Source organism: Mytilus trossulus, chromosome 13 (assembly GCF_036588685.1).
Source record: "Mytilus trossulus isolate FHL-02 chromosome 13, PNRI_Mtr1.1.1.hap1, whole genome shotgun sequence".
Lineage (NCBI taxonomy): Eukaryota > Metazoa > Mollusca > Bivalvia > Mytilida > Mytilidae > Mytilus > Mytilus trossulus.
The window spans coordinates 49,310,912-49,331,256 of NC_086385.1; the positions used below are offsets into that span (position 1 = coordinate 49,310,912).

General features: G+C 31.2%; 2 protein-coding genes across 5 annotated transcripts in view; one reads left to right on the top strand and one right to left on the bottom strand.

Annotated features, from left to right (window-relative positions):
• Positions 1-20,345, bottom strand: part of LOC134695044 (glycerol-3-phosphate dehydrogenase, mitochondrial-like) — a 50,140-nt gene that overhangs the window by 21,495 nt on the left and 8,300 nt on the right. For all 3 annotated transcript variants that reach the window (XM_063556217.1, XM_063556218.1, XM_063556219.1), the window contains exons 2-10: positions 18,778-18,927; positions 18,114-18,282; positions 17,167-17,291; positions 15,465-15,562; positions 13,002-13,165; positions 11,739-11,900; positions 4,783-4,927; positions 2,240-2,325; positions 1,598-1,705 (exon numbers count right to left, since the gene is read on the bottom strand). In XM_063556217.1, coding sequence (XP_063412287.1) covers positions 1,598-1,705; positions 2,240-2,325; positions 4,783-4,927; positions 11,739-11,900; positions 13,002-13,165; positions 15,465-15,562; positions 17,167-17,291; positions 18,114-18,282; positions 18,778-18,897 — 1,177 coding nt within the window. In that variant the 5' untranslated portion in view covers positions 18,898-18,927. The remainder of the gene's footprint in view (positions 1-1,597; positions 1,706-2,239; positions 2,326-4,782; positions 4,928-11,738; positions 11,901-13,001; positions 13,166-15,464; positions 15,563-17,166; positions 17,292-18,113; positions 18,283-18,777; positions 18,928-20,345) is intronic.
• On the top strand, positions 7,200-9,687 carry LOC134695038 (uncharacterized). 2 transcript variants are annotated; one of them, XM_063556209.1, is made up of 3 exons: positions 7,200-7,325; positions 7,638-7,747; positions 9,308-9,687. In XM_063556209.1, exons 1-3 carry the CDS (start codon positions 7,305-7,307, stop codon positions 9,642-9,644), a joined length of 468 nt encoding a protein of 155 aa, XP_063412279.1. In that variant the 5' UTR covers positions 7,200-7,304; the 3' UTR covers positions 9,645-9,687. The 2 variants fall into 2 exon arrangements, with proteins under 2 accessions (XP_063412279.1, XP_063412278.1); XM_063556208.1 differs by having other exon boundaries at positions 7,638-9,687.

Genomic DNA, 20,345 nt, shown 5'->3' on the forward strand with positions numbered 1-20,345 from the left:
TTAACTTTTACTGGTTAATATTTTCCACATATTTAGGATGACTGGCCAGATGTTTATTGTTTGACTAACTTCCAGTAGCAGATATTTCATAAATATTCATAATGAAGAGCCAGATAAAGTGTTTACCGACAACTGAAGTGGATTGGCACAAATTATGCACAGGCTTTATACAAGTGTCTGTGCTAGTTCATGCTTAACCATTTCAGTTTGTAAAATCATCTAAAGCATCAGTGATTTTTTTTGTTTTCTATGTTTTTTAAAGGAATTTTGTGATGCCAAGACTTCAGTGACTCTTATTGTATTCTTTTATAATTTCTTTGGATTTTAATGTTTCTATGTTTATTTTAACATTTTGGAGTTGGATTGCTGTCTATCTGTTTCACATTTCATAGCATACTATAGTTTTAGACAATTCTCATATTTTTCTTTTGATAATGAAAACAATGATGTTTCTCAAACTTCTAAAGACCGGAACTTGAAAAGCTGTTCAAATGTCTATCATGCAGGATGAATTAATAAACAACCAGAAGACTAGAGTATTGCGAAGGAGAGTACAAAATGTCTTGACACATTTTGTGTGCAGTCTTTATTTAAATAGTCTGCACCATACTGTGTTGAATCAGTTTGTTAATAAATCAACTGAGGATATGTTTGGTGAAAACATAAATGGAGAATGTGTCCATAGGATACAGTTAGTGCCCCTGTTTGCAATTTTTGTTATAAAGGGACATAACTCAAGAAGAAGTAAAAGTGACACCACCAAATTGGCAATTGATCCAAGTTTTGCCATACTAAGTGTTTGTGTCTAAGTTTCATAATATTTGGTTGAGCCAAACTTTTTCAGATAACAACAACTAATTTGTGGACCTATGGATAGACAAGGGTATACATAACACTTCATGTCCCTAAAAACAACAAGGATCAATTCAAAACTGAAATTATGTATTTTGATTGGTCTAATTCATTCTAATTTTTCAATTATAAATCAAGTTGTTTATAGCATTTGAAGTTCTGGTTTGTAATTCAATATATTTATAGTAACTAGCTTTATCTAATTTCTTTGTGACATTTGTTTATTCTGACTTTAAAATGTCTTATAAAGTGAAATTTAACAAAAGTAAGAATTTTTGCATTTATTAGCCTCGATCACCAGTTATTTCATACAATAAAGAATTTCATTGGCACATTTTTGGGCAGGCTTCAACTTAAATGTCTGATCAAATGTGTGCTACTTAAATTCTGAATTATTTCTCATCAGACAAGTATTTTGTTTACAGGCAGAAGTATTTTTATAGCAAGAGACTGCAAGCTTTAATTGCTCTTTATGACCTCCCATTAGCTGCTGCTGGCTTATTTTTGTATTCTTTTTATCATAATACATTCACAAAAGAATTTAGTTCACTTTGACATTTTAGGAACATATAAATATTTTCCCTCTAAAAGCATCACAAATTTCCTTTAGCTGATACACTTTTTGTCAAACATAATCTAATATATTTATATTTATTCAATGATTTTTGTTTTTATCATTTCATAATAATTTTTCATATTTTGGTGGTGTAGTACATTTCTAGACAAAGACACATGTATAACCTACCATCCACATCCTGATGTAGATAATTTCTAACTTCTGATAATATAAACTGGATCTCATTTTCTGATGGAGAAGGTTTGTCTGTCACTTCACAAGCAACATCAGTTGTTCCTGTTAAAATAAAATAAGGGTGAATAAACTGCATCATTAATATCTTAAAAGTTTTACATTTTTTCAATATCAATTTTAAAACATTCAAAGTATATGATCTACATAAGAAAATGTAGTTAGAATTTCATGTCTTTGATTGGTCTTTTTTTCTTTTCTGTATCGTAATTTCTGCAACCATCAATTACAAAAACAGTATAGCCAGGGCATACTGTTTAATACCCATTTATTTCAATGTGAGCCGTTTTTTGTAGATTGTATAAAAAAATGTACTTTCTATGATATACTTAATGTATTTGTTTTGAATAATATCTGCAGACAGCAGGGTAAGACTGGGATAAATATATAATTTTTTTTACACTATTTTTAAGCAATTTTTTTTCATTTCTGTTTGTAAGAATCTGCAACATTTTTATCATGGCCACATAATGTTGTCACTCTAGTGGATAGTTATCTCATTGGCAACCATACCATATCTCCTAATGTTTTCATAAACAAGAAGAGGAGTAAATGATTATTCTAATTATAATTTTAAACCTGCTAATGTCACTTTTTGCCAAGGAAGAAAAAATATCACTCGTCCATCACTGGTATCAGGATCCAGTAAGCCCATATCTTCTGGACTGAAACAAAAATAGATCATCATTGAAAACCAAAACAATCTTATCTGGTATTCAACTGTTATTCAAAAGCTGAGTTTATCTACTATGGATTCAATATTCGTTGGTATACTAATACTTATGTTCGTTATTTGTGGGTACAGGGGAACCACAAATTTAAATGTTCAATGAATTACAAATTTTCTATCAAAGGAATGTATGAAAACAATGAAATCAAATATCCATGAATATTTGCAAGTTTTCCTCAATCCATGAAAATTAGTACCCATGAAAATAAATGAATCCACAGCATCTAGTAAATTTAGAAATATTGCTATATGTGTGTTTGGACTGCTACCTGTGTTAGCCCGTCTAGGGTCAGTGTCTGTGGTTTGGTGTTTGTTGCTGTGTGTTGTGTTACAAGTGTTATGTTTGTTTGTTTGTTTGTTTTTTATTATTTTGAATCTAAATCATGTTGCTAGTTTTGTCGTTTATTAGTTTTCATTTATTTGTCATGAAGTGGCCTTTTATAGCTTGCTATATGGTTTATTGGTTTTGCACTTTGTTGAAGACCATACAGAGACCTGTTGTTAGCTTCTATGTCATATAATCTCTGGTTAATAGTTATCCCATTGCCACTGATACCATATCTTTTTTTATTTTTATACAGCCATATAGTGACCCTCAAAGTCCACTTTATTCCTTAAAAGTTGTTTTGTAATAGATTACTGTCTGTTTGAAAAATTGATTTAATGAGATGCAGTGTGACTTTATATTATTACTCACTACTTATATAACAATATGCATGTATATATAAAAAAAAGTTATGACTTAGTTTCTATGAAAATCAAAAATGATGTAAATTTCATATATGGGCATGACATTCTAAAAATAAACGTTTAGGCAAACAGGAATAAGAAAATTGATGTAATAGAAAACCTATATCATAAAAGTATGACATAGATCCAGATAAGTTTGTGCTAAATACTAAGAAATTATGACTTGCAAATACTGAGAAAAATGCAACAGCAACATGTTGATGTTTTCAGTTTAAAAATCGATGAAATAAAATTGTATGTATTGTGTAACCAGAGAGCATGTACATGTATCTACTCTGCAAATTCATATCGTCATCACCGGGATTAGAACACCACTGCGTGACAGTCAGTGCATTAACCCACTGAGCCAAAGAATCGATTCCCTAGCTCAGTTGATTAAGACTGGCTTTATATGTTTTACCTGTATTGAGGGGAAGCAACCCGGCTACAATTGTACAACATAGAAAGTACTGTCTGACAGATAGAGAAATTAATATAGGGAACACATCAAAAGTCTATGCGACTGACTGATGTGGCATCAATAACACTAACAACTGTTTGATTTAACCTTAATGTCATAACTAATTCACCTATAAATAAATTAAAGAACACTTAAGAGAACACTCACATACCCCACGCCCCCACATTATCACTGGACAAACAAAATCTCACAAAATTCCCAAGTTTAAAGACTCATATGAGATATAACTCTACAAAAGTCAACTGATATAAATGTTCTTGTGGATATGCTTATCATAAACATATTATGTTCTCATTAACTACAAATTAAAGTTTTATGAAATTCTGTTGAGTGGTTTCAGAGGAGTTATGATGACAAACTGTTAAAGTAGTATATTTAGTCTAGAATTCTAAGTTTAAGGGGCATAATTCCTAGAAAAAAAAGTTTGTTGCGTAGGGTACAATAAAACAAATATGGTTTATTGTAAAACATATAAAATGCTGTCACACAGATAGATTGTGTTGGTGTTAATGTGGATCTGGCCCAAATAAATGTCTCTGGCCTAAATAAATGTCTCTGGCCCAAATAAAGGTCTCTGGCCTAAATAAAGGTCTCTGGCCTAAATAAAGGTCTCTGGCCTTAATAAAGGTCTCTGGTCTAAATATAGGTCTCCAGCCTTAATAAAGGTAGAACTGGCTTAAATAGAGGTCTCTGGCATAAATATAGGTCTCTTGCCTTAATAAAGGTATCTGGCCTAAATAAAGGTCTCTGGCCTAAATAAATGTTTCTGGCCTAAATAAAGGTCTCTGGCCTAAATAAATGTCTCTGGCCTAATTAAGGTCTCTAGCTTTATAAAGGTCTCTGGCCTTAATAAAGGTCTCTGGTCTAAATATAGGTCTCTGGTCTAAATATACTTCTCTGTCCTAAATAAAGGTAGAACTGTCTTAAATAAAGGTCTCTGGCCTAAATATAGGTGACGTCTCTTGCCTTAATAAAGATATCTGGCCTTAATAAAGGTACTTGGCCTAAATAAAGGTCTGTGGCCTAAATAAAGGTATCTGGCCTAAATAAATGTCTATGGCCTCAATAAAGGTCTGTGACCTAAATATAGGTCTGTGGCCTAAATGAAGGACTATGGCCTAAGTATACGTCTCTTAGTTTGACAACTGTTTTACTTTCACCTGAGTTTCCTAATAGTTTTACCTATAATAATCTGGTAGTACAATATGTACACCTTGACTTGGTTGACAGATTTTTTTGTCATCTTTGTTCCCCATCAGTCGTATGTGGTCTGTGTAGGGTCCTGTTGCGTTGATTATACATTTGGCTTTAATGTTGAACTCTTTATCTATAAAGTATAAAATATATGTGTATTAAGTAAAGGATAAATATCTAAAGCAAAAAGCAAAAAAAAAAAATACCGCAATTCCAAGGAAAATTCAAAATGGAAAGTCCCTTTATGAAATTACAAAATCAAAAGCTCAAACAAATGGAAAGCAAAATAATGTCCTATGAAATAGTGTCCACAAGGACAAAATTTTCTGATTATATTTTATCCCTGTCTACGAAATAATGTACACGTCCAGAGAAGAACATATTTCAATATGAAAATGTGTCTTTTAGTCCAAAAATAGAAAATATTTCATAGATTGCATTGATTGCATTGATATAAGTAAAATTTGGTATTATTTAAAGGATACAAAGTTATATTTTGTCTATATATATCAAGACTTAAATTCTCCCTCACCCTGCTCGTCCGAATTAAAAGTATTTTTAAAATCTCTAAATTCAATAGGCTATGAACAAGACAAACAAAGAATTAGGATAAGTTGCTCGCAGTAACATATCATTTTCTGCTGCTATACAATATTTTATTCTATTTCATTATACAGATTTCTTTGATTCAAACAACATATAAATACATGTAATAAACATAGCAGCAACTGTAAAGATAACATGACAAACTACTATTCAACGTAACTGTGAGCACCTTCGATACTAATACATTTAAATGCCAAACTTTATATAGTATCATTAAACACCACCCGTAGAAACCATCAAAACTTTGCTTGCGCCTTAATTTATGCACCTAAAATCAAACTTTATTAATAGTACATACAGTTGCAGAACCAGTATCAGAACTACTTATACTAGTTATAGAACCCAATTTCAAAGGAAACAAATTATATAAAAGTACATGCCAATGGATAGATTGTCGTGTAATATTTTATCATCATACAAATTATATCTTGGATAATGATATCATCAATCTTGAACCTATATGTCATTTATTTTTAAAATATGAATTGACACAATACATTGTACACATAGTACAATTAACACAAACATGATAGTAGTTTAAGGTACCACTTTGATTTTTTTTTACTTATAAATACCAATTTGAAATGACCATGATGACTTAATTAAAGTTAAAATATAATTTTATTATTGAAAAAAACAATGTTTGTTATACAAAATATTGTCAGTTATAAATCTAAAAATGTGCATGTTTATGTACTTAAGATACCATTTGAGGCTTCATATCACAGTTATACACATACTTCACATGTCAAAAAATTAAATAAATTTCTGACTAAGAAAAAACAAGAATGTGTCCCCAGTACACGAATGCCCCATCCGCACTATCATTTTCTATGTTCAATTAACCAAGAAAATGGGAGAAAATCTCTACTTTGGCACTAAAATTAAAAAGATTTTATCATAGGGAACATGTGTACTAAGTTTCAAGTTGATTGGACTTCAACTTCATCAAAAACGACCTTGACCAAAAACTTTAACCTGAAAACTTTATCTTGAAGCAGGACCGACGGACAAACGGAAGGATGAACAAACAAACCGACGCACAGATCAGAAAACATAATGCCCATAAATGGGGCATAACAACATAACCCTTCCCTTGAAGTTTAAATGTTGCTCCCTTAAAAATGATCTTTTGTAGAGTTAAATAATTTTTTTTAAAACAAACAGTTGTACTGGATCATATATTATATAGTAAAATATCCTATATATTAGATTTACTCTTTACTTTATTCTTAACACAAAAACTCTGAAGCTGATAAAACTTGAATCTGTTTCGACTTAGCCCACATACATTTTACTTATTGCAAAATTATCTAAAAAAAATTGATAATGAAGATTTCAAGGTATGATTAGTGAAAATTTCCATATAAAATCATTAACTCATATCACATGAGTGCAAAATTATCATAAAAAAAAAGATAATTAAGATTTCAAAGTATGATTAGTGAAAATTTCAGTATAAAATCATTAACTCATATCTACATCATCAAAAAGCAATGCAATTTCTGAGAAATGGAGACAGTCATCAGAAAGTAAATGGAGGAAATTAGTCAAAACAATTTTTACTTCCTTATCAAGTGTTGATATTTTACTTGTTATTCCTTGTTTTTCTGACACTGCTATATACAATTAAAATCAGATATTTGTGGTTTTAGTTTTAAAGTTTCCACCTACTGTAATTTTTCAATTGTTTACATTTAAAAGTAGATTATCCTCTTCCTGACCCTGCTGACCTTAGAGAAAATACAAACTATATAAAGTCACATTTATATGTTATTCAGTCATTTACTTTCAAACAATTGGCACAATGTGCATTATATAGTCACAGAGCAGTTGTCTAAAGATCAATGACATTTTTTCGAAATTGAAAACCAAAACTGAAGAAGACAATAATAAATAAGAAAATGGAAAAGAAATCCTTAAAGGTAAGGAATTTTTGACTTATTTAATGTTAAATCTTGTTTGTAGATGTGATATGATTGCCAATGTGACGAATGTTTACAAAAGACCAAATGACACAGAAATTTTAACTTTCCTAAGATATTTTATATTAAAATATTTAATTCCAACATTCCCATGACAAACGCCAAGTGATGAGAAAAGCTCCCTTGACCTTCCAGGTCAGGTAATTATATATAAGCTAACAAGTAATTACTGCTAAATAAAATTCTGGAATTGTAATTTAATAAAGAGGTTGTTGTTATCTTAAAGTAACTTAGTGGTAATTTATTTTGTAGACTAACAGGCAGAAAACGGTGATAATTTCAACAGGGAGATGTGAATCATTGAATTATTACAAGTATCTTTGCCAAATTATTGGATCAAAAGAAGATGTGAAAATGAGGAGGTTAGCTTTTACTATTACGGACATGGGAAAGTTAATGACATTTGGGTATCATTCAATAACTAGTGGAAGCAAGGGTGAAGGACTTGATTTCAAAAGCAGTGATTTTGATATTATGTTAATCAATTCTTCGTTTAAGGTGTATGAATCAAAAACAGAAGTCGTTCTTGATCCTCGGAAAATACCGTTAGTTATGTATACAGAGGAGACACAACCATGTTTTACGCAATTACGTCTTCTAAATCATCATTCAAAATGCAACTACTTCGAGTACAAATTATATACTATAGGTTTAAATAATATATGGGAAAAAAATCATATTGGATGTATGCTTTCAAGTGAACAGTATAAACTGTTCTTCTTGTCTATTTCTGAACTATTTGTTTCAAATATAATGAAAATTCATGGTCCCTGTCTAACAGATTACAAAGACCTATTAGATATTGCAATGTGCCTTAAATGCAACCAATGGATAATTCCAGCACAGCCATGGATTAAAAGACCACGTACAGCATGGCCTTCAGCTAAAATTATTTCCAAAATAATATCTTGCGGAGTGTTATTTGTTCCAATTGGGAACAAAGGATCCATAAATGAAAATCTTGAATGGCGAATTTCATTTTCTGTAGCAGAAAAGATTCTAATATATTCCTTCAGTCATACACAATTCTTGTGTTACGCTCTCCTTAAAGTCTTCCTGAAGGATGTAATAGAGAAACATGAAGATTTGAAAGGATTATTGTGTTCATATTTCTTAAAAACATTGTTGTTTTGGATTTTAGAAGAAACAGAACCAAATTTATGGCGACCAGATAATATTATTCCTTGTTTTATGGCATGTCTACAAAGATTGTTGTACTGTGTCAGATATTCAAACTTGTTACATTATTTTATTCCTGACAATAACTTTTTCCACTCACGGTTCGATGTAATGAACAAACAAAAGTTAGAAACCATACTTGAGAATTCATACAAGCAAGGAATTCATTGTTTAGCTTCTTCTAAGACCTTGAAACATTGTGAAAGACAATCCTACAACATCACTCAATCTTTAACAAGTGGATATCTTAGAATAGTACACCAAACATATCTTTATTGGCCAAAATTAAATTATGTGGAGCTAATACATCTTTTAGTACACCATTCCAGAACTGGTTTATGTAGAGGTTTATTAGCTTTATATTCATCAAAGGCATGCTGGTTTGCGCCAAATACTTCAAAATATACCAGAAGATATAGCTCAGAAAACAAACACCAATACTCTAGGTACAAACACGATCTCAGTCATTTGCTAATCGGTGTACAATCAGATGCAGTATCTGGATGGCTGGTGTTGGCTTCTTTCCTGTATGTTCATAAAAAGTACTTTGCCTCCTTAAGCGTAATAAATCATGTGTTGCAGAAATACACAGATAAGAAAATATTTACTGTAAATGTAGCTTTTGCCGTATCAGCCGTACCAAGGTTCACATTCATCCAAAAAAATGAACTGAATCTGATGAAAAATGAAAAACTCTATACAGTTTTAAAAACATTAACAATGGATCCTCTTCTTTTTCGAAGGATTTCTTCAATCATTCCAGAAGAATTACAACTAGATGTTACAATCAAACATGCTTTCTTAAATCCTTTGCCGTTTGCATATTTCCTCAACTTCTTATGTTATTATCATCTACAAGACTTTACATGGTGTAGACATTATTTACAACAACTTGAATCGTGTATGACGAACTCAGATATTTTTGCAATTTTCCCCGACACCAGTACAGTCATTTTGGTTGGCATAGCTGAACAGTTAATGGGAGAGACATTCCTTGCTAGACTATGTTTTCAAATGGCTGATGTTGCTGATGTGCATAAAATAACCAGCGCAGCAAAAAGATTATCTAGTGTCATCTGAAACTTGAATGTCAATTTAGATATTATATTTGTCAAATAAATGTTTTGAGGTACATGTATAGAAAAAAAAAAAATATATATATATATATTAAAAAAAGGTTCTTTATTAATCAAGATAAAGCAAATGTTTCAAGAAGTCCAAATACTTCACCTTACAGCTGTGTGCAATGCTGTCTCAATTAAACATTTCAAAATGATTTTAATCAGGCTAGTTCAAAATGAACAAACCACAAGCCTCTTACAAATATGACTATGAATGGAAAATCTGACTCCAAAATGTGGGGTATCATAAGGCAATGAGACAGAATCTTATCAAAAGCAAATCTGTACCTCCAACAATATAACTATGAACGGTAATGTTGGTATTTATACGTCAATGAGACTGCAACCTACCAGTACATCCAACAAATATATGACTGTGAAAGAAAATGTGAGGTATAAGTCAATGTGAGAGCAACCTTTCAAAAACTAAAAACAAAAATGACTATGAAAGGAAAATTCAGGTGTAAGTCAATGGGACAGCAACCTATAGATCAAAACTCTAACAAAAATGACTATGAAAGAAAATGTGTGGTATAAGTCAATGGGACAGCAACCTTTCAAAACTCAAACAAACAAGAATGTGTCCCCAGTACATGGATGCTCCATCTACACTATCATTTTTCTATGTTCAGTGGACTGTGAAAAATAAGTTTCAAGTTGATTGTACTTCAACTTCATCAAAAACTACTGTGACCAAAAGCTTTAACCTGAAGCGGGACAGATGTTTGTGTACAGACAGACGAACAGACACACAGATGAATGAATGGACACACAGACTAGAAAACATAATGCCCATAATTGGGGCATACAAATGAATTACAATGTTTGGTATCAGAATACAAGATGTTAAGCTTCTAAAATCTTCAATCAGTACAATTGATTAGAAATGCTTGGTTATAAGTCAATGAGACAGCAATCTACCAAGAACTGAAACAAATGTAATGACTATAGATAGATATAGGAAGATGTGGTGTGAGTGCCAATGAGACAACTCCCCATCCAAATAACTATTTAAAAAAAAGTAAACCATTATAGGTCAATGTACGGCCTTCAACACAGAGCCTTGGCTCACACCGAACAACAAGCTATAAAGGGCCCCAAAATTATGAATGGAAATGTGGTGAATAAGTCTATGTGATCACGAAGATAATAACCTACCAAAACTTAAAACAAATATTACTAGGAATGGAAATATATGGTTAATGTCAAGGAGACAGCAACACAAAACTTCCCACAAATAAGACTGACGGAAGGTCAGACAGACAGAGTGCAAACCTAAAGCCCTCTTGGACTTTGTTGATAGGGGACTAATTGAAATCTCATATTGTTCTATATAGTTAACACCTCCCTTCTTTCTGCCCCACAAGAACCCTGTTTAGACCCTAATGCACCAACAAAACCCGGATTGCACTAGCTATAGACATTACAGTCTAACATATTGTGAAACATTTAGCCATCTGGGAACGGCGCAGACAAGTTCATTTAAAATTGGCAGAAGAGGAGAGGGAGAATAGAAATAATAATAATTGAGCAAACACTTTGTTTGGGAGACTTAATCATGTTAATAATTAAACTTTTAGTGACCAAATATAAGTCTATGAATCAAAAAAACCCAAATCATGCAAGATATTGCCATTGATGTCGGATACAGAAAATAATACAGGTAAACATGCAGGAAAAGGTCGGAATTTGCCTGAATAATTACATATTATATATTTAATCATTTAAAAAAACCTTACTTGGAAGAAAATATGAATCTGATCTTCATTTGATCTTTAAACTACCAGTTATTCAAGAAAATCAAAATTGGATTAATTTTGCAATTCCATTACTGATGTTAATTCATCATTTACATCAAGCTGTAGTTTCAAGTGATCTCAGCCAAAGTGATTCTGAATCTCGCTCTAGCCCCTTACCTTACATCCAAATTGAAACCCACCTGTAATCTGTTTTTCATTCTAGCCCCTGACACTACAGGGTCTCCTAAATAATACTTTCCTGTGAGTTTGCCTTTCACTCTAGCCCCTAATACTACTTCCTAAGTATTACCTACCTGTAATTCTGTCTTTCACTCTAGCCCCTGACACCACTTCCTTTCCATTTTCATCTTTTGACTTATGTAATTCTAGAACCTCTATATAATTAGCGACAGATCCTCCCATCCTGGCAGTAGATATAGCTATAGCTATGTTCATTCTAGCATCGTCATGTTGTCCTAAAATCAAACAGTAAAAACAAGATGATTCACCAACGACAATTATCTTCGGGACGACATCAAAAGTTCAATGTAGGATAAAAAAAACTTAATACACATAGTTTTTTCGCTGACCCCCCTACTTAAACTTAAATTTTGGGAAAAGTTGATTTACCTAATATATGGATATATGTAAAATTGATTTTAGATTAACAAAACTTGCAGCAATGTTCTCATTAATTTCATAAAAAAAAGCCATTTACCAATGTAATAAAAAGAATAACTAATCGCCGTATTTGAATATAAAAAAAATAAAACAACTTGTGACCAAACGCGGCTATGGATTAATCCATGCTTCGTTCGATCACGCATTGTCTTATTTTTTATATTCAAATACGGCGATTAGTTATACTTTAAGTATTTCTGGTAATATAAAAACAGTTTTTCATTCATTGGCTATAACAGTTAAAAGATGTATTGGTCCAATCAACAGCTGATACAGAATACATGTTAAATTAAGTGGCAAAAGTTTTATTCTTCACTAATACTTTGGATGATAGATTTACATCACATATGTTCCTAATCATCTTTTTGTACTTAAAATGACAGGAAATAGTTTTAAATAATTATGTTTCATTGGCAAGGATTTAAAAATAAGAGGCAACTGGTATTTATAGTTTGTTCTTATGTTGTATTTTTACACCAATGTGCCAGTTTCGGGTTGTTGCGCTTTCAAATTAATTTAACCTTGCCCTATTATGTATGTGCATGTCTAAATTCAGTGGTTGTTGATTTTTGTTGTACATCATATTTGTTTTTCGTTCATTATTTTGTTCATAAAATCAGGCCTTACTTTTTTCTCATTTGACTTGATGAACATTTGTCTTTTATTATTTTAGTATGCAGTATCAGTTATACATGTACTCATTTTTAAAGGCCATACTGTGACCTATAGTCATTTTATCTGGTAGATAGCTGCCTCATTGATAATCATACTGCATCTATCTCCTTATTAAACAGATTAAATATTTAATAAATCAATTTTCAGTCAGCAGCAGAAAGAAGATACCATCCCTCTCATTAAAAGCACAAATAACAAATTTTTATCAACATAGAACAAACCATCATAATAAACTAATGCTCCTTTAAGTGCCTCTTTCTTTAACATAGGAAATTTTTCTAATGCCTTTTTCTTTGAGAGGTAGTAACTTGACTTAAGTTTTTGTTTCCCGGCTACAAAATCATACATCTTTATACCAGCCCAAAAATATGGAATTTGCCAGTACCTAAAACAGAAATTAAAAGTATTTTATATTTAAATTTTATCGCACTAATGGTAAATTATTACATAGTTATTGGTTAAATCCTACACTTGGTGACCCCCTTTGGATTTTTTTTGTAGGGGTTAGTAAATTTCATATTGGTTCATGACTTTTAGTCTGCTAGTACTGCTTATGGTGACATCATCCGAAACTGTTTTTGTGTTTCATTTGTTTATTTTCTACATGGTCTACAACGCTGAAGAAAAAGTCCTGTCTGCTATAAATTCATGATTTGGTTTATTACTGACATCCTCCGGAACATATTCGGCCTCACTCCTATGGATTTTACTAACTCTCTATGGATCTGTAGGGGGTCAGTAGAGAACCATATAACTTATTATATTTGACATTAATAATGCTTTTCTGATATATAAATATTTTCATTTTGTTTTATGAATTGTGATAAAGCAGGGGTCGAATTTAAGCTTTTTTGTGTACTGGCCAGCCGGACCAGTGAACCGTAAATCTACTGGTCCAGCACCAAATCTATACTGGTCATAAATAATGACATTCATTCCACAAACATTAATATAAATAATAACATCCCTGTACAGTGAAATTTGTTTCGCAGGTATTTCTTATTTGTTAATAAACTTAGATTGTGTTGCAATCAGTGATTTTTATCAACAATTTCTACTGGTCCGTCAGACCACCAGCTAACCATATCTACTGGTCCGACGTAAATTCTACTGGTCTCAGACCACCGGACCAGTGCTAATTTCGACCCCTGTAAAGCCTCCTTTTTTTTATTAGCTCATAATTTTATAATTTAGTAAGTATTTAAAAACATCTCCCTTAAATTAAAGACTAATATATATATATATATATATTAGTCTTTAATTTATAATGTGATTTGCACTGTAAAGCTTAGATCTTGAGAGGAAAGAAATGCGAATTCGAACCTTTAAATAGTATAACTTGTATGCAGCATTTGAAAAAAAAATGATTTATGTTTATTGTTGAACTGTTGTTTAACCGTTTGGCTCACTGTAAATCTCTGAATTATTATTTACAACTTTTGTATTTTTCACAGAAACAAGTCAGAATTAAGATAGTAATATGTTTTTCTTCTGTTTGATCAGATGGTGATTGTTATATGCTTTCAATTGACTTTTTTGGACTTTCCCTAAGAAAAAAGTTTATATGGAATTTTTTCTCCATCTTAGATACAATTTACCCACATGATTTGTCTAGTTATCTACTGACGTATAAAGTAACTCTTGATGCAGAAATACAATGATGGTTACAATTAATGAAGGTCAGAGGTACATAACCTTTAAATTCCAAAGATAACAGACCTTCTTTTGAAAAAATTGGTAACATGTTATCCTTTCCTTTAATTTTCAAATGGAATACCTTAGATTGTTAATCCAAAAGTCCTTGGCCATTCACCTTTGAATTTTCATTTTGCTTGTGCCTATTTTTACGAATGAAGAGTTTCAAATTATCTACTTTAATTTTAATATTTTGTTTTCTTTAAATGTATTTTTCTTTACAAGGGGAGATAAGTCATATAAATTATAATGTATTTTTATGCCCCACCTAAGATAGTAGAGGGGCATTATGTTTTCTGGTCTGTTCGTTCGTTCGTCTTTTCGTCCATCCGTCTGTCCCGCTTCAGGTTAAAGTTTTTGGTCAAGGTAGTTTTTGATGAAGTTGAAGTCCAATCAACTTGAAACTTAGTATACATGTTCACTTTGATAAGATCATTCTAATTTTAATGCCAAATTAGAGAATTTATTCCAATTTCACGGTCCACTAAACATAGAAAATGATAGTGTGAGTGGGGCATCCATGTACTGAGGACACATTCTTGTTTGTTGATATTATATCACAGTGACATTTTTTTCTTCTTTTATTTCCCAATAGCAATTATCTCAAATATTATTTTTAAGTCATTTTATTTAGTTTCATCATTCACTTGTTCAGTTTTTTAAGTTTAGCTTTTTCCATATAACTATCAAGTTTACCCCTACAAAATATAAAATTAGGTAGTCTGTAAATTGAAAATAAGCAGTGATTTTTGATTGCTTTGTACTTTAATAATAAACCACAGTGATTATACTGAATTGTGACAAAGGTAAGATTCTTCATGCATAAATATAAGTTGCCTTGAGCAAAATTTATCAATTCCATTACAGAAAAAAATTTGAATGAAGCTGAAATAAACCAGCCATTGATAACAGAAAGCTCTGTCCAGACCAACTATTCAAATTATTCCATTTTAAATACATTGATTTAAGCTCTTTACTGATATACTTACTTATATATAGGTAACATAATTGGAAAAGGATAAGCTAGATGTGGAGCAATCTCTATAAGATTGGCTCTCTCTGTCAGAGCCTCTTTAACCATTCTATACTACAAAATAAAGATATAAATATAACTTCTATGTGGTCAGATAACATCTCTCTGTCAGAACCTCTTTAACCATTCTATACTACAAAATAAAGATATAAATATAACTTCTATGTGGTCAGATAAGATCTCTCTGTCAGAGCCTCTCTAACCATTCTGTACTACAAAATAAAGATATAAGTATAACTTCTATGTGGTCAGATAACATCTCTCTGTCAGAGCCTCTTTAACCATTCTGTACTACAAAATAAAGATATAAATATAACTTCTATGTGGTCAGATAAGATCTCTCTGTCAGAGCCTCTCTAACCATTCTGTACTACAAAATAAAGATATAAATACAACTTCTATGTGGTCAGATAACATCTCTCTGTCAGAGCCTCTCTAACCATTCTGTACTACAAAATAAAGATATAAATACAACTTCTATGTGGTCAGATAACATCTCTCTGTCAGAGCCTCTCTAACCATTCTGTACTACAAAATAAAGATATAAATACAACTTCTATGTGGTCAGATAAGATCTCTCTGTCAGAGCCTCTCTAACCATTCTGTACTACAAAATAAAGATATAAATACAACTTCTATGTGGTCAGATAACATCTCTCTGTCAGAGCCTCTCTAACCATTCTGTACTACAAAATAAAGATATAAATACAACTTCTATGTGGTCAGATAACATCTCTCTGTCAGAGCCTCTTTAACCATTCTGTACTACAAAATAAAGATATAAATACAACTTCTATGTGGTCAGATAACATCTCTCTGTCAGAACCTCTCTAACCATTCTGTACTACAAAATAAAGATATAAATATAACTTCTATGTGGTCAGATAACATCTCTCTGTCAGAACCTCTTTAACCATTCTGTACTACAAAATAAAGATATAAATACAACTTCTATGTGGTCAGATAACATCTCTCTGTCAGAACCTCTCTAACCATTCTGTACTACAAAATAAAGATATAAATACAACTTCTATGTGGTCAGATAACATCTCTCTGTCAGAGCCTCTTTAACCATTCTGTACTACAAAATAAAGATATAAATATAAAATCTACATGTTCTATGTGATCAGATTAGCTCCCTCTGTAAGGGCTTCCTTCAACATTCTATTTTGAGTGTAAAAAAAAACATTTAAGAGAAACATGACACCATCTCTATCAAAATTCCTCTCTGTTTAGTTGAGAGAACATTACCAGATCTATTTCATTAAGTGATTGACATGTTAGATGTACACTTCTGACAATAAGACACTGATAAAAATGTCTGCACTTTTTTATTTTGCTAATCTACACAGAATTACTGAGTTGTATTCAGCAAATGCAATCCTCTTCTGCAATAAACATGAATAAAATAAGAATAAAATTGTCTTGCTCTCAGCAGGTCAAAGAAATATTTTTACATTTTTACATGATAACCTTACAAACAACTATATTTCCTTGAATTTTAACAGATGTATTTAATGTATTGTCATCTAGTCATATATATGAATATATATTATTCCCCAATATTTCTGATATTTTTTCTGGTTTTTTTTAATTTTATATTAAGAAAATATCAACACTTTAAAATTATATGCATATATGAAGAAGCTTTAATATACCTGTTCTAAATCTAAATTAAATACAGCTTTCTGTAAATATCGTACTCCACCATGTATTAATTTGGTACTTCTACTACTAGTTCCACTTGAAAAGTCATATTTTTCTACCATTGCTGTTTTCAAACCTGAAAAATAGGGCTTTAAAAAATAAAAATATGCTCATTTAAATTTCAAATTTCAAGATGTTTGATCAATGGGAACTGTATTCATTCAGAAACTGAAAGTGTGAAAGATGGACATGACCTATAGTTGTTAATTTCTGTGTCATTTGGTCTCTTGGAAAGAACTGTCTCATTGGCAATCATACCACATCTTCTTTTTTATATGAGCTTTACTCAATATCCCCATCATTACTGAGGGGCGAGTATAAAAATGGATATTATTTGTTACATAGTTTGTTAGTCAAATTAGTGACCTAATACAATATTATGATATACAATATTTATATATGGGGTCAGTAAATTCTATATGGGGTGAGAGCGAAGTGTTTGATCACTTGCGCATTGTATAAAAAAAAAATCTTACTGACTCTCTTTACATGTTGTTTTAAGATGAGTGGCCTATTAGCAAAGTTATCAAATCTTCAACACTTGTAGTGTTACAATATTAAGAACCTACCATTTGTCTTTACAAAAAAATACCAACAATAACAGACTACAGTTTGCTAACTTTATATGTGTTTTTTTTTTCTTTCTATCTTTTATCATCAATTTTTTCGTTTGTTGATTTTTTTTAGAATTATCCTGAACACCTTGTTGTTTTTTAAAGGGTATACCACCACTACTTACAGTGTATTGAAATAAACCATGTCTACTTACACAATACGAAATATACATAGTCTCTACACAGTTGTTTTTAACCAATCATATTTCTAGAATTGTTTAGTAGGTAAGAATAAAGTAAGATAAATATTTAATATATGTGTATTGGATATTTTAATTAATTACCTCGACTTGTAGCATCCAAAGCCACACCCGCCCCTGTAGCCCCTCCCCCTATCACAAGTACATCATAATGTTCTGTCTCTAGTGACTTCAGCATATCCTCTCGTGTTGGCAGTGGTGACCATGCATATTTTTTGTCAGTATCCATGGTGGCTGCAGAAACCACTGCAACCTGTAATATAAATGGTCAGTTACAATTTTGAAGCGTATCAACCTGGGTTTTTTAGCTGTTTTTTTTAAATTTCTAGTCCTATTATACATTGTTGTAGATGTTTTTGGATTATTTTTTACAATAAAACTGTTTCAGTTATAAACAAATAATTCTAATAATTAAAATAACATTGTCTAAAAAAAACTTTCTGGATGACAGTTGTCTCTTAGTTCATATATATATATAAAACAATTGCCCCTGGACTTATGCTGGACATTAAGCAACCAACAGTCAATCAATCTCATTATAATTTAGACTCATACCACTTCATATAAATTTCTTTTATTCCATTTGAATTGAGTTTCTTGAATGGTGTGAGCCTGCTGTCTCCTTCAAATATTAATAATTGAAATCAAATTTCAAACAGTGAAACAGTCAAACCTAATCTTATCACATGTATCATGCTAATTAGAATTACAAAAAAATTGCTAACTAATAATATATTTTTATGTATACCTGATTTTGTTGTTTAAGTTTAGGGTAGACATAGGCTATCACACAAACCCCTCCACCAATCACTAATCCTTTCTTTGAGACCCTCTGAAAGGATTTCAGAATGGTGTGGAAGTTCCTCATTGTACCCAATTTAACCTCTACTGTTTTGCCCTAAAAAAATAATTAATAATGTTAGAAAACATCATGATGTTTATTTTAATATGTTATTATGGTCTTTAGTTCTTGTTATCATGTATGTTCAATATTAAGTATTGTAACGATTTGCTCCCATTCATGTTCGCCCCTTGTAATTATCGCAACCTACACGTTCGTGCCCAATTTTTATTGGTTTTGTGTTTAATAATTTGTAAATGAGTTTTGGTAAGTGTATTGAAAGATCCGTGTTTTACTTGCTCGGATTATAATAATTAATAACTATATCTTTGTAACTCTTTTCTATTCTCCAAACTATAGCTATTGTACAGGTATGTACAGTTATGCTACAAATCTACAACTCTCTGTTTATGGCTACACATGCTGATCTTGTCTATAAACATGATAAAGTTTCATTGTTTCTAAATATAGTGAGATTCTGACAACATTTTTGAATCAGAGACATATAATATTATATGTCTCTGGTTGAATAAATCTTAATCATGTTTGGGTAAATGTATCACTATATATATATATATTATTTTTTTCATTGTTTCTAAAAAAGTGAATTTCTGAAAATGTTTTTTTATGTGTCAGCGATAAAATCTTAATCATGTTTTAGTTAGTGTATTGCTATACATATTTTTTTTCATTGTTTCAAAAGGAATTGGGATTCTGGAAACATTTTTTTTTAGTTGAATAAACAATAATGGGGTTTATCTTCATGTTTTGATAAAAATTGGGCCTGAATGTGAAGGGTGCGAAAGGACATCGGGTGCTAACAAGTGAGGTGCAAATGTGTAGGGTGCAAAAGTGTATTGGTCACAACCGGACCTGATACCAAATCCAAACAAGCCCAAGTCACTGACCGCCCTGTGCTAATTAAACAGCCACACAATTCCAGTCATTAAAGTTCATGTGGTAGAGACGATTTCCATTGATTTATTATTTTAATCACTTCTCTTTATAGTTTATTATTATTACTTAATGATCAGTTATCTATGTATTATTTAATCATTGAGAGTATTTAGTATTCATCAGCTATGCTTGAACACACAGTGGTAACTTTTTCTACCTGTACAATTTATATATCATAAGTTTAAGTTAGAGAGCTCAGGTGAATTTCTCTGTGGTTAGAATCATTTGTGTTATCATTGGTTAATTGGAATATTATACATGTTATACAAATATTACAGTAATTGTTAAAGGTTATAGAATATTTGTTCCATTTGGAACAGGTATTATGGCATTGTTTATAACAAAGTTACCAGTGGAACTTTTGTTAGGCGGAACAAATATGCGTTGACAACAAACGTATTTACACTTTTGATATTTAGCTGTATTTTGCCTCCGAATGACCTTATATCACCATTAGATGTCATGCAACTATCACTTTTTAGTTGTGACATCAAATATTTTGAATTGTGAGGTCAAAA